The 14119-nt window shown below is 46.6% G+C and overlaps 2 protein-coding genes across 2 annotated transcripts; both read right to left on the bottom strand.

Annotated features, from left to right (window-relative positions):
- Nucleotides 1-1013: 1013 nt before the first annotated feature.
- BBBOND_0314020 (hypothetical protein) lies at nt 1014-5648 on the bottom strand (the record flags this gene model as incomplete). The annotated part of the gene is made up of 1 exon (XM_012914232.1): nt 1014-5648. One exon carries the CDS (start codon nt 5646-5648, stop codon nt 1014-1016), a length of 4635 nt encoding a protein of 1544 aa, XP_012769686.1.
- A 1578-nt stretch (nt 5649-7226) lies between these two features.
- On the bottom strand, nt 7227-11729 carry BBBOND_0314030 (hypothetical protein; the record flags this gene model as incomplete). The annotated part of the gene is made up of 1 exon (XM_012914233.1): nt 7227-11729. One exon carries the CDS (start codon nt 11727-11729, stop codon nt 7227-7229), a length of 4503 nt encoding a protein of 1500 aa, XP_012769687.1.
- Between the last annotated feature and the right edge of the window lie 2390 nt (nt 11730-14119).

The raw sequence follows: 14119 nt of genomic DNA on the forward strand, positions 1-14119 counted from the left end.
TGGAGAGTGGATAAAGGGGTGATGTAGGGTGGATAAAGGAGCGATGTGGAGTGGATAAGGGGCGATGTAGAGTGGGTTAAGGGGCGATGTAAGGTGGGTTAGGGAGCGATGTAGAGTGGGTTAGGGAGCGATGTGGAGTGGGTTAGGGAGCGATGTAGAGTGGGTTAGGGAGCGATGCGGAGTGGGTAAAGGAGCGATGTAGAGTGGGTTAGGGAGCGATGTAGAGTGGGTTAGGGAGCGATGTAGAGTGGGTAAAGGGGCGATGTAGAGTGGATAAGGGGCGATGTAGAGTGGATAAAGGAGCGATGTGGAGTGGATAAAGGAGCGATGTAGAGTGGATGATAATCACCACTTAGGTCACCATGTCATCGCTGCCGTGACCATGTCATCGCTGCCGTGACCATGTCATCGCTGCCGTGACCATGTCATCGCTGCCGTAACCATGTCATCGCTGCCGTAACCATCAACTGTCATCGCTGCCGTAACCATCAACTGTAATCGCTGCCGTAACCATGTCATCGCTGCCGTAACCATCAACTGTCATCGCTGCCGTAACCATCAACTGTCATCGCTGCCGTAACCATCAACTGTAATCGCTGCCGTGACAATGTCATCGCTGCCGTGACCATGTCATCGCTGCCGTAACCATGTCATCGCTGCCGTGACCATGTCATCGCTGCCGTAACCATGTCATCGCTGCCGTAACCATGTCATCGCTGCCGTTACCATGTCATCGCTGCCGTAACCATGTCATCGCTGCCGTAACCATGTCATCGCTGCCGTGACCATCAACTTGGTCAGCACCTTGGTCAGCACCTTGGTCAGCACATTGGTCAGCACCTTGGTCAGCACATAGGTCATTACGTTGGTCAACACGTTGGTCAGCACTTTAGTTAACTATTACACAACCACATACAACGTTTAATGAGTGATACAAAACATTAGATTACAATCCGTTAAATAGGTGAGTAGGTGATGCTAGGTGAGTGTGGATAGTAAACACGTGAGTACGATTATGGTTGCAGATAAAACACTCTGTTAAGCTTGTTAACACGTGCGGCGGCGAGTAGTGATTGAGCGGCGATGCGATGTGATGAGGGACTATGTAGATGCGATTTGATGTGGAGGAGGTCGAGGCGGATGACCATGATGTGGAGGAGGTACAGGAAGGAGAAAAGCCAGAGGGCAAGGACAAGGTAGGAGAATGGTTCACGGATCTTCCACAGGAAGTTGTCACACTCTTCGAACAATCTCTCGAAATATTTCGAATGCAACACATTCTTCAACTGACTACAGAAATCGGAACACGTCTTCGGCGATGCCTTGTCATTCAGCGTCGACGCTTCACCAAAGACGAAACCATACTGGTAGAGCGTTGGTGCGACGCCCTTGCAGTCAACGATGGATCTGCATTGACAAATGGCAGATGGCTTATCTTCATCAACAACACCATGCTCCCCCTTCTTACACTTATCACCACGAAGACATCCACGGCATCCCCAGTCCTGGCAGTTGATGGAGCAGAAGGCGTTGTAGAGATTGTTGAGTAGGTCCCAGAATGTCCACGGGAGGTAGATGGACCAGGAGAGGTAGGTGTTGGATTGTTTCTTTGCAAGGTGATGATATGAATCGATGCATAGGGATGAGAGATAAGGAGCGCAGTTGACATCCTTAACCGAACATGGTTTAGCTACCGCAAGACTTGACAAGTCAGCGTATACAGATAGATGTGGCTTATTGAGATGAGGAATATGCTTACTACCATATGCGTCACGCAGTTTGTCGGTGAGCGTGCTGGGTGGCTCATATAGATTAATAGACCGGTCGGCGATGGATGCTTCAATGGACTGCTTAATGCTATGATTTCGTGTATCTGTCACATCACTCCACCCTTTTACAAAGGATAATGCAAAACCGAAGTGTTCCGGTAACGTAGATGGAGTTTTAGCTTGCAAGCTGAATAGGACCTTAAGGTTGCCGTTGTCAAAGAATTTGCCTAGCACGTCACTTATGTCTCTGCCTTCACGCTTGGTCCCGGAGAAACCTCGGAATCCTAGGGGAGTGAGACAGGGCATTCCAGGCGTGGATCTAGGGCAGGTAGTACATTTCGCTTTGCAGCCGATGTCAGTCAGGGCATGAGGTAAATGGCCAGGTAAGCAATCGTTAAGATAGGACATTAAAGGCGATTTTGGTTGGCAATTTGGTTCGCACTTTGCTTGACCATTTGGTTGGCACGTTACTTTAGTGCTAGAGTGTTCGTTACAGGGCCAGTTGGTTGTCTGTACGTCTTTGCCATAATGGCAACCTGCCCACCCGTACTCTCTCGCGGCGGTGCTGCACTGCGTCTCCAGGTATTTGAGCGGCGGGAACAATCTGCGGAGGATGTCGAGGAACATGTCAAGGCATTCCTCAGCCGACGTCGGATATCTGAACTTGAGCGAGTTGTTGCAGAAGTCTACGCCGTACATTGTGTATTCATCACCGTGACCGATGATGCGAGTCAGCACGTCATGCGATGTTGCGCAAATATGGTCGACGGCTGCGGTTATGTGGCCATATCGGATCTTACTCGGGAACACGTCCACGTAGTACGATGTCAAATCGTCATATTCAGCATCCAATTCCAATCCGTCGTCGCTCGCCTGTATTATCTTCTTCTTCGGCTTCTCCATCAGACCAGTAAAACCTTCGCGCAAAAACGTATTATAAATCAAACTGTAATTAAAGCCAGCGCACCAAACAAGCATCTCGTACACGGAACATGGATTACGTTTGGCAGTGAAAGATGCCATGTGGCCGAGAGTATAGTACGTTTCCAGGTGGCAATGGAGGCACTTGAGAACGTCGAAGAAATCAAACTCGAGAGTTTTAATTTGTTTACCATCTGGATATTTATTTGTTTCACATTCAAGGAGATGGCTAACTTCTGCATCCTTGGTGAATTTTTGCTTCTTAAGTTTCAGTCGTATCTGATTTCCTGTCATCTTGTCACTGCGCTGCAGTTCACCGTCTTGCTTATCGCTATTGGAAACAACGTAACCACAATTCGCTAAAAATGTACCGAGACCACTAATACGATGTATTTCTTTAGTACTCCATTGTACTTCACATTTCTTGCTTAGGTCAGTCAACCCATCCATCACCATCTCCACTATCGTCAGGCAGACCTTGGCGCAGTTGCGGCCCTCAGGGGTTAAATCGTAATCAGGGGTGGAGGAGGCAGAAGGTGGATTTTTAGCAACGTTTTGATTCTTAGATGAAGGTTTAACTTCAAGCAATTTACCCATCTTCACCCCCGAGTACCTGTTCACGTACGCGTGGCCGAGTTGCTCGGTGAATTTGGAGAGGCCGGCCTTGAGGGGGGCGAGGAGGGGGGAGGGGTCACCAAACTTTTTGGGAGCGAAGTTGTTAAGGGCGTTTCGGAGGTCATTTAGGTTGGTGTTAAAGGTGTGGTCGAAGTGTTGGGAGTTACTGAGTTTGTCTAGCATATGCTTGAGTGCCAAACGGTAAGGCTCGAAAGCACTGTTAACTTTTTTGAAGTCATTTTGGTTTCTCAACTCGACGATGAATTCGGTAAAACGGAGGCTAATTGACGCAGCAAACGCTTCTAATGACTTTTGGTGAACTGTTAGTTCAGATGGTTTGGGGCCTGAAGGTGATAAGTGTGTTGCATAGTGATTAATATGAATCACGAATGAGCTATTGATTTTTGCCAGGAAACCCTTGAAATTGTTTTTTGTATTTTTTGTGATGATGTCATCAATCTCAGTGATTTGGTCGTCAACAATTTTCTGCAGGGCGGCGACTTCCTGTGTCTTTCGCGCAGTGTAGAGGTCTTTGGCTGCTTGTTGAATATTCCGGAATGCTACTGTCATTTTTGCAAATATTTCATCACGGACGTTATTAATGAGCATTTTGACACCTTTAGGCAGTTCTGTGACAAGTTTTTCAGCATCTAATATACAAGTGGCAAGCTCAGTCTGTACGCTGTCGACATTCTCCTTAACTATGTTTACTTTTTGACGAAGCCCTGCAATGGTATTTTTCAATTCGTTCAATTTACCGTATACCGTAAGTCCCTCTAATTGGTCATTAGATGTTCCAACGTTCACCTTCAATTCCTCAAGCGCATCATCAATTTTGTGCTTTAAGTCGTTGACCAGTTTTTCGAAGCCTACCACAGAATTCGGGATACCTTGAAGACCATGATTTGTTACATCTTGCATCTTCAAATGATTTTGACACCTGAGAACTTTTTCCTTAATAGCCCCAGCTATGTCACCAATCTCGTCAGTGACTTTAGTTTCAATGGCTCCTGTGATTGCCGTAACTAAATCTTTGGAATGCGACGAGACAGCTTTGGGGATGTCGGCTAGGAAGGTAAGGAGTGATTGGAGTTCGTTTCCTTCGAGGGTGGTGGTATCAGTTCTACCAATTTTTTCGATAATCTTCTCGATTTCAGACACAGTAGAGAATGTAGGTTTCGCACCTTTTAAACCGTCGACATAAACACCAAGATACTTATGAAGTTGGGCCTGCAGATTGTTAAGATCGGGAATGGATCCCGCATTTTTGCCTACTTCTTGAAGATTCGTCAGTGGTTCGTTCAGATGCAATTTTTCAACGGCATATGGAAAAATGTTATGCAATGCCTTCCCAATTTCTTCAATAGCCGTCTTTAAAGGTTTCATAATTTTGGAGTCCAGTTGGTTGAAATATGATACAAGCTCATCGAATGCTACGCCATCTGCAATGCCTCGGAGTATGGATGTATCACTGCTGATCTTTTCAATACCCTCCAGAGTCTCAAGCCTCTCGATGTCATCATACACTATCTGTAGAGTCTGGTTGATCGCGCTGTGAGTGTGAGTAAACGCAATGTTCAGACTCTCCGAAGCCTCTCTAAGTTGACTGACTTGCTCAAATATCTGACTCTTATAACTACTTTGGACACCCTCAAAAGCGGAGTTAATCAATCCGAAAGCACGGCCAATATCTTCATTGATAACATTTTTTAATAACCCCAATTTTTCGGCGTTGAATTTCTTAAACTTTTCATGCAAATGGGTAAAATGTTTTCTTAAATACCATTGAATGGCTTTGTTCTTATTCTCGACAATTTCATATATCTCGTCAAGCACCTGCATCATTTGTGTTTCAGTCGTGTTATAGATATTCTCCAAATCTTTATTCATGGCGTCATCCAAGAAAATGGTCACACCCTGCAACACTAATTTAACGTTATGGTTTAACTTATCGAACAGTAGATTGTCTATCTTTTCCAAAGCTGTGTTCGCTTTCTGCGCCTTCTCAATATACCAAACTGCACGTCCGGTCCAGTTAGAAATTTGATCGGAAATATGAAATTCTTCTTCTTCTCGTATTTTATTTTTGTGACGTTTTATTTCATCTTTGATACTTTCAATGGGATGTTTCACTTCATTTATTTTCTCACTTACCATACCTTCATACCCCTCCAACCACTCCTTCACCGCGCCGACAGACTCCACAAGCCCAGCACGCCCGGAGCCAATTTTACTATTTAATGTGCTAATAACTGTTTCAAGTTTATTAGTCATGTATTTATCATAAGTTGTCACTTCATTTTCATTTTTCACCGCCTCAAGCACAACACTCAAAAAAGCCATCACCCCGTCACACAGCCTATCAAGGTCGGAGTAGACAATCCCACTGCCGTCGTAGCCTTTGGTCTCAGAGTTGAAGCCGAGGAAGGTTTCGAGGCCGGAACATAAATTAACAAGGATATTTTTAGGCTCATTTGGATGATTCTTGAAATTCTCATAAAATTCACAAAGCTCCTTCACTTTCTCCAATGCCTCCAACTTGGACTGCAATTTGGCTGGGTCAGCAGAGGGAGAGGGGGAAGAAGGAGAGTTATTATTAAGGTTATTAGGCTTACTAAGTTGATCATTAAGACGCTGAATTTCTGCAGTAACTAACTTATTAAGCTCACTAATTTTCTTGGTGTCACCAGCCTGGACACCAGACTTGACAGACTCAGAAAGGGTAGTAACAAGAGAAGAGTAAACATTTTTAAGCTCTTCAGTACTGTTAATTTTAGCGATAATAGCATTCTTAACGGCTTTCTTAACACTGTCACTTTGACCAACAAATCCTCCAAGTTGGCCAGCCAGGTGACCAAGGCTAATGAGCTTGGAGTCAATGTCATTCAAGGCTCTTATAGTAGCATCGTCAGTGAGAAAATGGTCACTATCAACAAGTTATTAGGATGGTTTAAAGAGGTCATAGCGTTAATAAGACAAGATAATTCGAGTGTTTTGGAAATAGGGTAAGATGATGGGACATGGCAGTGGCAAGAGGTGGAAGAGGGAAGTGAAGGGTGACAAGGCACAAGTTATTATAATGGTGAAAGAAGGTCATAGCGGTATTATGGCAAGGTAATTCGGTGGATGTAGAGTGGATTAGGGAGCGATGTAGAGTGGATTAGGGAGCGATGGAGAGTGGGTTAGGGAGCGATGGAGAGTGGGTTAGGGAGCGATGAAGAGTGGGTTAGGGAGCGATGTAGAGTGGGTTAAGGGGCGATGTGGAGTGGGTTAAGGGGCGATGTAGAGTGGGTTAAGGGGCGATGTAGAGTGGATAAGGGGCGATGTAGAGTGGATAAGGGGCGATGTAGAGTGGGTTAGGGAGCGATGAAGAGTGGATAAGGGGCGATGTAGAGTGGATAAGGGGCGATGTAGAGTGGATAGAGGAGCGATGAAGAGTGGATAAAGGGGCGATGTAGAGTGGGTCAGGGAGCGATGTAGAGTGGATAAAGGAGCGATGTAGAGTGGATTAAGGGGCGATGTAGAGTGGGTTAGGGAGCGATGTAGAGTGGATGATAATCACTACTCTGGTCACCATGTCATCGCTGCCGTGACCATGTCATCGCTGCCGTGACCGTGTCATCGCTGCCGTTACCATCAACTTGGTCAGCACATTGGTCATGGCATTGGTCAGCACTTTGGTCAGGTGCTTGGTCAGCACTTTGGTCAGGTGCTTGGTCAGCACGTTGGTCAGCACGTTGGTCAGCACTTTGGTCAGCACTTTGGTCAGCACTTTGGTCAGCACTTTGGTCAACACTTTAGTTAACTATTACACAGTCACATACAACGATTAATGAGTGATTCAAAACATTAGATGACAATTCATTTGTTAGGTGAGTAGGTGATGCTAGGTGAGTGTAGACAGTAAACACGTGAGTACGATTATGGTTGCAGATAAAACACCCTGTTAAGCTTGTTAACACGTGCCGCAGCAAGTAGTGATTGAGCAGCTATGCGATGGGAGGAAGGTGAGTGCAAATGCGATTTGATGTGGAGCAGGTCTAGGCGGATGACCATGATGTGGATGAGGTAGAGGAAGGAGAGGGACCAGAGGGCCACGTTGAGCCAGATGAAGGGGGCGCGGATGGTGAATATGAATTTATCGATAGAGTGGAACAGTTGCATCAATACGGATTCTCCGTCGAGAACTTTCTTCAATGCGTTGCACAAATCGTTACACGTCCTCTTGTAGTCCACATCATTTGTTCCACTCAGCTTTTTGCGGTCAACTAATGTGAATCCGTATGTGCACAAAACCGACGATGTGGATGGGCAGTTTATTATGGAATCACACAACGAGTGATGCGTAGATCCTGGCGATTTCTCGTTTGCCGTACATTTTTTCGGACATTTAGCGACACGGCATTTAGGCGTGGCACCGCCACATTTAGAGTTGCATTCGTCATACATTTTTTTAAGCAAGCTGTAGAAAGTCTCTGTCAGATACACCATCCACGAAACGTATTTATCAGCGTGCTTCAAGGAGAATGTGGCACTGATATCATTACTCAAGGGACTCAAGTATTGACCGCACGTGGCCGCTGTTTTAGAACTACATACGAGGCTGATCAGGTCACCTGATGTATGCGTTTTTGATTTCCCTGAGTGAGTGGTGCTGAATATGGAAGCGACATTCAACTCGTCATATGGGCGTTGCAGATTGGCTTTGGTCACTGCTTCGTCAAAAGCCTCTTTCTTGTGCTTCTTACCACCGTCATTCCACGTTGTTATAAACAGGTGATAAAACGCAAACATGTCACCCAGAGTCTGCGGCGGTCTACCCAGTACGCATACTAGAGAGGAGCAGACTACAGTGAGTGGTGAGGACGGAGTGCCACAGAACTCCTTCAGTACTTTGTACAGTCTCGAACCCTTGCTTGTATGCGACGCCGTGATGCTGATGTCCGCAAATCCCATTGGCGTTTTGCAAGGCTTGCCGAAATGGTTTGGTGCTGAACATGACAGCTTGCAGTCAGCCTTGTTATACGGATGAGGAAGGAAACCGGGAAGACCATCCTCCAAAAAGGATTGTAACGGTGACTTAACACCGCATTTAGGGTGTTGCTTGCACTTTTGGTTAGCAATTTGGTCAGCTATTTGCCTACAGTTTTGGTCAGCACACTGCTTCTCATTGCACTTCCAACTTGAGCCTCCCACTCCTTGCCCGTACCAACACTCCGCCCATCCGCTGTATTGCGTGGAATTACTGCACTGCTCATACAGGAAGCGCAACTGATGGAACAGTCTGTACAACAGCTCCACCAATACATCCAGACACTTAGCTGCGCTGGACGGATATGCCAACTTGCCCGCGTTGGTGTAGAAATCGCAGGCGTAAATACCGTCATTATGCCCGTAGCCAAGGATGGACAGCAAAACGTCTTCTGCGTAGGTGGTGACTTCGGTGAGTTTGTCCGCGAGGGACGCAGCTGTGATGTCCTTAGGGTGGGCTGGCAAGGTGTCTGCTTCCTCACCTTCGAAAGTCGGACCGTCATCGTCGGCGGTGGCGTCGCCTTTCTTTTCCTCCCTCTCGAACAGGCCACTGAAACCGTCGTAGGATAATGCGTGATACACCGGGTTATACGGAAGCCCGTTGAGCCAAAGCAATATGTCGAACACGGAAGAGGGATGCCGAGGTCTGGGATGAACAACGAGGTGACCGACGTGATTGTAGGCGTCCAGGTAATAGAACAGTCTCGACATGAGACCCTCGTGTTTTTTGTAATGCGCCAGGTATTCTTTGTAGGTTCCCAAGTTTTCTGGGTTTTCGTTGAAAGATTGGTAGCGAGCGAATCCTCTGCTCAATCTGAGGGCGACTTCCTTACCGGTCTGATCCTTCAGCTGATCGATGTCATACCCCTCCTCCTGCAAATACTTTTTCAATTCATCTGCCTTTCGGTCACTTTTTGCGTTACCGGCAACTTTGTACTCCTTCCACTCCGTAGCGCCCTTGTAGAACAGATGGTGGAGACCGTGGAAGTATGCCGGCACGATGGTCAAAAACGCTTTTGCGCAATTGTTTACAGCCTTCTCATCGTGCTCCCACCTAACATTTGCGCCATCATACCTCGAGATATACACCTTGCCCAGCGCGCCGACCAACTCCCGGCAGCCACCGGAGACGCCGTGCAGCATGGCAGTGACCGGGTTGGGGAAGCCGTCCGTTGTCAAGTCGGCAACGGCGGCGGTGAGATCGTCGAGCTTGGTAGGTAAGTCGCGGTCGTATTTGTTGGAGGTGTAAACATGGCTGATCAGTCCGCTAAGGGCCGCATAGAGTTTGGTGAGTTTAGAGGTATACGGATCCTGGGACCTGGGGAGTGAGGGATGCTTCTTGAGTTCCTCCCCGTCCAGCCGGGTGATCTCGCTGTCAATGTACGATTTAACTGGTGCGAAGAATGTCTCGACACTACGGCACAGAGTGGGAATGTCGGAGTTACTAAGCAGCCTGTTCACGTTGTCGCCGGAGTCGTTGCCGTTGAACGCCTCCATGAACCCCTTCAGGCCGATGTGCTTGTCGTGTTCGATTTGCAGTAGTAACTGCGAAAACTCAGTCTCAACCTTCAGCACAAACTGCCCTAGTAGCCACTTGATGGAGTCAACATACCGTCTGCGGGCGTGGGTTGTCAGGGCTGTTTCAGCGGTCTTGATGTCCTGATGGATTTGGTCCTTGATGAGTTTGGCGAAGTGATTTTCAGCCTTCATCGCGTATTGAAGCAAATCGTTTGTTTTATCGACGGGGCCCGTCTTTAGGGCGTTTTGTACGTCACTGAGGTCTTGCTTGATTTTGTCGATACCGGCTTTGCCTTCCTGAGTGTCTTTATCGTACTTTGCAAAATACGTTTCTTTAAACGTTTTTAATGTGCTCTTTAAGCCATTTGGTTCTCCCGCGGCGTTTTCGATGGCGTAGCACATTTCGTTAAGCTTATTGCTGACCTCGATGAAATGCCTTAGTGCCTGGTCATTGAACGTTTCAATTCCGGCAAGAGCGATGGTGACTTCTGCTTCGATATTATTGATTGCGTCCTCGAGTTGTTTTCTTTTGCTCGGTTTTGTTCCGAACCGGGTTGCGATTCCTTTGAAGGAATCCGCAAGGTTATCCAGTGTTACATATGCTTGTAAGTTATCGGCCGCTTCTTGGTCCTCTGGCAACTGTTTTTCTAGCATATCATATATGGTTTTCTGAATATTGACGTCAAGCTCTATTGGTTGTTTGAGGGAATGAAACGGTTTGTATATATAGGCCTTAGCTAGATCACCATCACTGCCGGGTGTCACACTAGCAAGCGCTTTCGACAATCCCGTGTCAAGATGAATGGCCACACCAAGTGCGGAATCAACTGTCATGACGTCTGGATCGGATGCGGAATCATCCCACGTGAACGACTCAACTGCAGCAGCAGTATGCCTGGCAGCAGCTAATAATTGATATAGAACGCCATCCACTGCGAGTTGAAGATAAGGGTTACTATTTTTCTGCGTCGTTAGTTCTAACGAAATCGCATCGGCAATATCCTCCACAAACGTACCAATCATCCCATCCTCTAGCTCGTCACCAAGCTTTTTGGCGAATTGCAGGCAAGCTCCCTTGGCAGCGCCAACATGTGACCCAATAGACCCTTTTTCATCAACAGCGTAAAATGAGTTAAAGGCTTCATTAACTTTGGCATGAAGCTCCTCAATAAGCTTATTCTTAAAAGCCGCAAGCAATCGGTGGTCGCTGCCTTGCTGAATAGCAATGTAGACATCCTTAAACTGTATACTGCTTTCATTCATCTCCTCAACGTACTTGTCTAACCATCCACTCACCGGTTCCTTATCCACAATCTCACCAATCCATCTCTGAAGTACACTGTTAAACGCCAGTTTACCCTTAGTGAACAACTTAACATATCCTTTAACTCTCCCAACAAGCTCAGTCAACCCACTGGCATCACCTCCCTTAATCTCCTTAACACTGTTATGAATTTCCGTGATATACCTGGAAACATATTCCTTCATACCATTATTAATCTCGTTTTTCAGCGTCGCCAAATCCCCTTTAACAGCATTTTCCAACAGTGTAACTTTTTCCTTAGCCGTCCCAACCAAACTGGCAGCTTCTTTCCTGGCCAGCTCGCCAGCTTCGAAGAGCAATTTGACCTGCGATTGAATGTACTCCACTGCGCTTTCAATTTTTCTCCTGTTATTCTCTGTCCTGCTGTTGGAGTCTTTCACCTCCTTCAGTATCTCCTCAACTTTCTTCAACGATTCCTTGATAACATTGTCGGCCTTCGTAATCCAATCCTGCAACGTGTCAATGTGTTGTAGGAGATCACTGTTTATTTTGGTAAGTTGCTTCATAATTGCACTGACTCGCTGCTTTATGTTTTTTATCAGTTCTTTCATCTGCGCATCAACTCTACAATCAGCATTGAATTTCAGTGATGCGAGCACTGCACTGATATTCTGCTTGGCCACCTCGAACTCCCTCTCCTCCTGCGCCCTCACCGTCTCCAGCCTACCACTCTCATACTTAATCGTCACGCTCACGTTCTCAAGCTTATCACGCAACTTATCATTAAGCTCTACAATTGATTTTTTAAGTTCATTATCAGCTACGGTGATGTCTATGTCATTAGTGAACTGCTCAGCCGCTCGCTGAAATTCTTGCAGCTTGGCGTCAATTTGCGTCTTGGCCTCTTCAACTTGCTGGTCCTTGTAATTTATCTTCCGCTGTTGTTGATCTGTCTCACGTAGGATATCGTTCGCTTGATTTTCTAGACGCGCTAAGTCACCTGTAAAGCTATGAAATTTTTCACTCACCTTTTTATTACTACCGGCAACAAGAGCATTATACCCCCGCACCCCTTCGACCACACTTCAAATCGCAGCATTAAAACCTTTTTTACCGCCGTGTTTATTTTTGTTAAGAGCTTCAATAGCTTCATTAATTTGTCCTTTATGCTGCCCTAAATGGCCTTGGATGTTACTGAGAACACCACTCAAAAATCCCATCACTGCGTCACACAACCTATCAAGGTCGGAGTAGACGATGCCAGTACCGTCGTAGCCTTTGGTGGCAGAGTCGAAGCCGAGGAAAGTCTGAAGGCCATCACATAAATTATTAAGGAGATTTTTAGGATCATTTGGATGATTATTAAGATTAGTCAAAAATCCACAAAGCTCCTTCACTTTCTCCAAAGCGTCCAGCTTGGACTGCAATTTGGCTAGCTCAGCAGAGGGAGAGGGGGAAGAGAGAGAGGGATTACGAAGGTTATTAGGCTGTTTAAGTAGATTATTAATCTCAGTGATTTGACTAGTTACTTGACTTTTTAGGTCACTAATTTTCTTGGTGCCACCAGCCTGGCCAGCAGAGTTGACAGACTCAGAAAGGTTAGTAACATAAGAAGAGTAAACATCTTTTAGGTCATTTTTAAGGTCGGAATTGTTGTCGAAACAAGCTTTAATAGCATTCACAACGGCTTTCTTAACAAAATCACTCTCACCAACAAATCCGCCAAGTTGACCAGCCAGGTGACCAAGGCTAATGAGCTTGGAGTCAATGTCATTCAAAGCTCTTTTAGTAGCATCGTCAGTAAGAGAATGGTCAGTATCAGCAAGTTATTATAATCATTTATAAAGGTCATAGCGATAATTAGATAAGGTAATTCGAAGGATGTGGAGTGGGTTAAGGGGCGATGTAGAGTGGGTTAAGGGGCGATGTAGAGTGGATAAGGGGCGATGTAGAGTGGATAAGGGGCGATGTAGAGTGGGTTAGGGAGCGATGAAGAGTGGATAAGGGGCGATGTAGAGTGGATAAGGGGCGATGTAGAGTGGATAGAGGAGCGATGAAGAGTGGATAAAGGGGCGATGTAGAGTGGGTCAGGGAGCGATGTAGAGTGGATAAAGGAGCGATGTAGAGTGAATAAAGGAGCGATGTGGAGTGGATAATAATCACCACTTGTGTCCATGTCATCGCTGCCGTGACCATGTCATCGCTGCCGTTACCATGTCATCGCTGCCGTGTCCATGTCATCGCTGCCGTAACCATGTCATCGCTGCCGTGACCATGTCATCGCTGCCGTAACCTTGTCATCGCTGCCGTAACCTTGTCATCGCTACTGTGTCCTTGTCATCGCTGCCGTGACCATGTCATCGCTGCCGTGACCATCAACTGTCATCGCTGCCGTGACCATTTCATCGCTGCAGTAACCATGTCATCGCTGCCGTGTCCATATCATCGCTGCCGTGACCATGTCATCGCTGCCGTGACCATGTCATCGCTGCCGTGACCATGTCATCGCTGCCTTGACCATGTCATCGCTGCCGTGACCATGTCATCGCTGCTGTGACCAGTCATCGCTGCCGTGACCATCAACTGTCACCGCTGCCGTGACCGTGTCATCGCTGCCGTGACCATGTCATCGCTGCCGTGACCACTAACCTGGTCAGGTGCTAGGTCACCACTCTGGTCAGCACATTGGTCGACACGTTGGTCAGCACATTGGTCAACACTTAGGTCAACACGTTGGTCACCACTCTGGTCATGGCATTGGTCAACACTTTGGGCAGCATCTTGGTCACCACGTTGGTCATGACATTGGTCAACACGTTGGTCAGCACTCTGGTCAACACATTGGTCAACACTTTGGGAAGCATCTTGGTCAACACTTTAGTTAACTATTACACAATCACATACAACGATAAATGAGTGATTCAAAACATTAGACAACAATTAGTTGTATAGGTGAGTAGGTGATGCTAGGTGAGTGTAGACAGTAAACACGTGAGTACGA

This window comes from Babesia bigemina, assembly GCF_000981445.1.
Source record: "Babesia bigemina genome assembly Bbig001, chromosome : III".
In the NCBI taxonomy this organism is placed as follows: domain Eukaryota; phylum Apicomplexa; class Aconoidasida; order Piroplasmida; family Babesiidae; genus Babesia; species Babesia bigemina.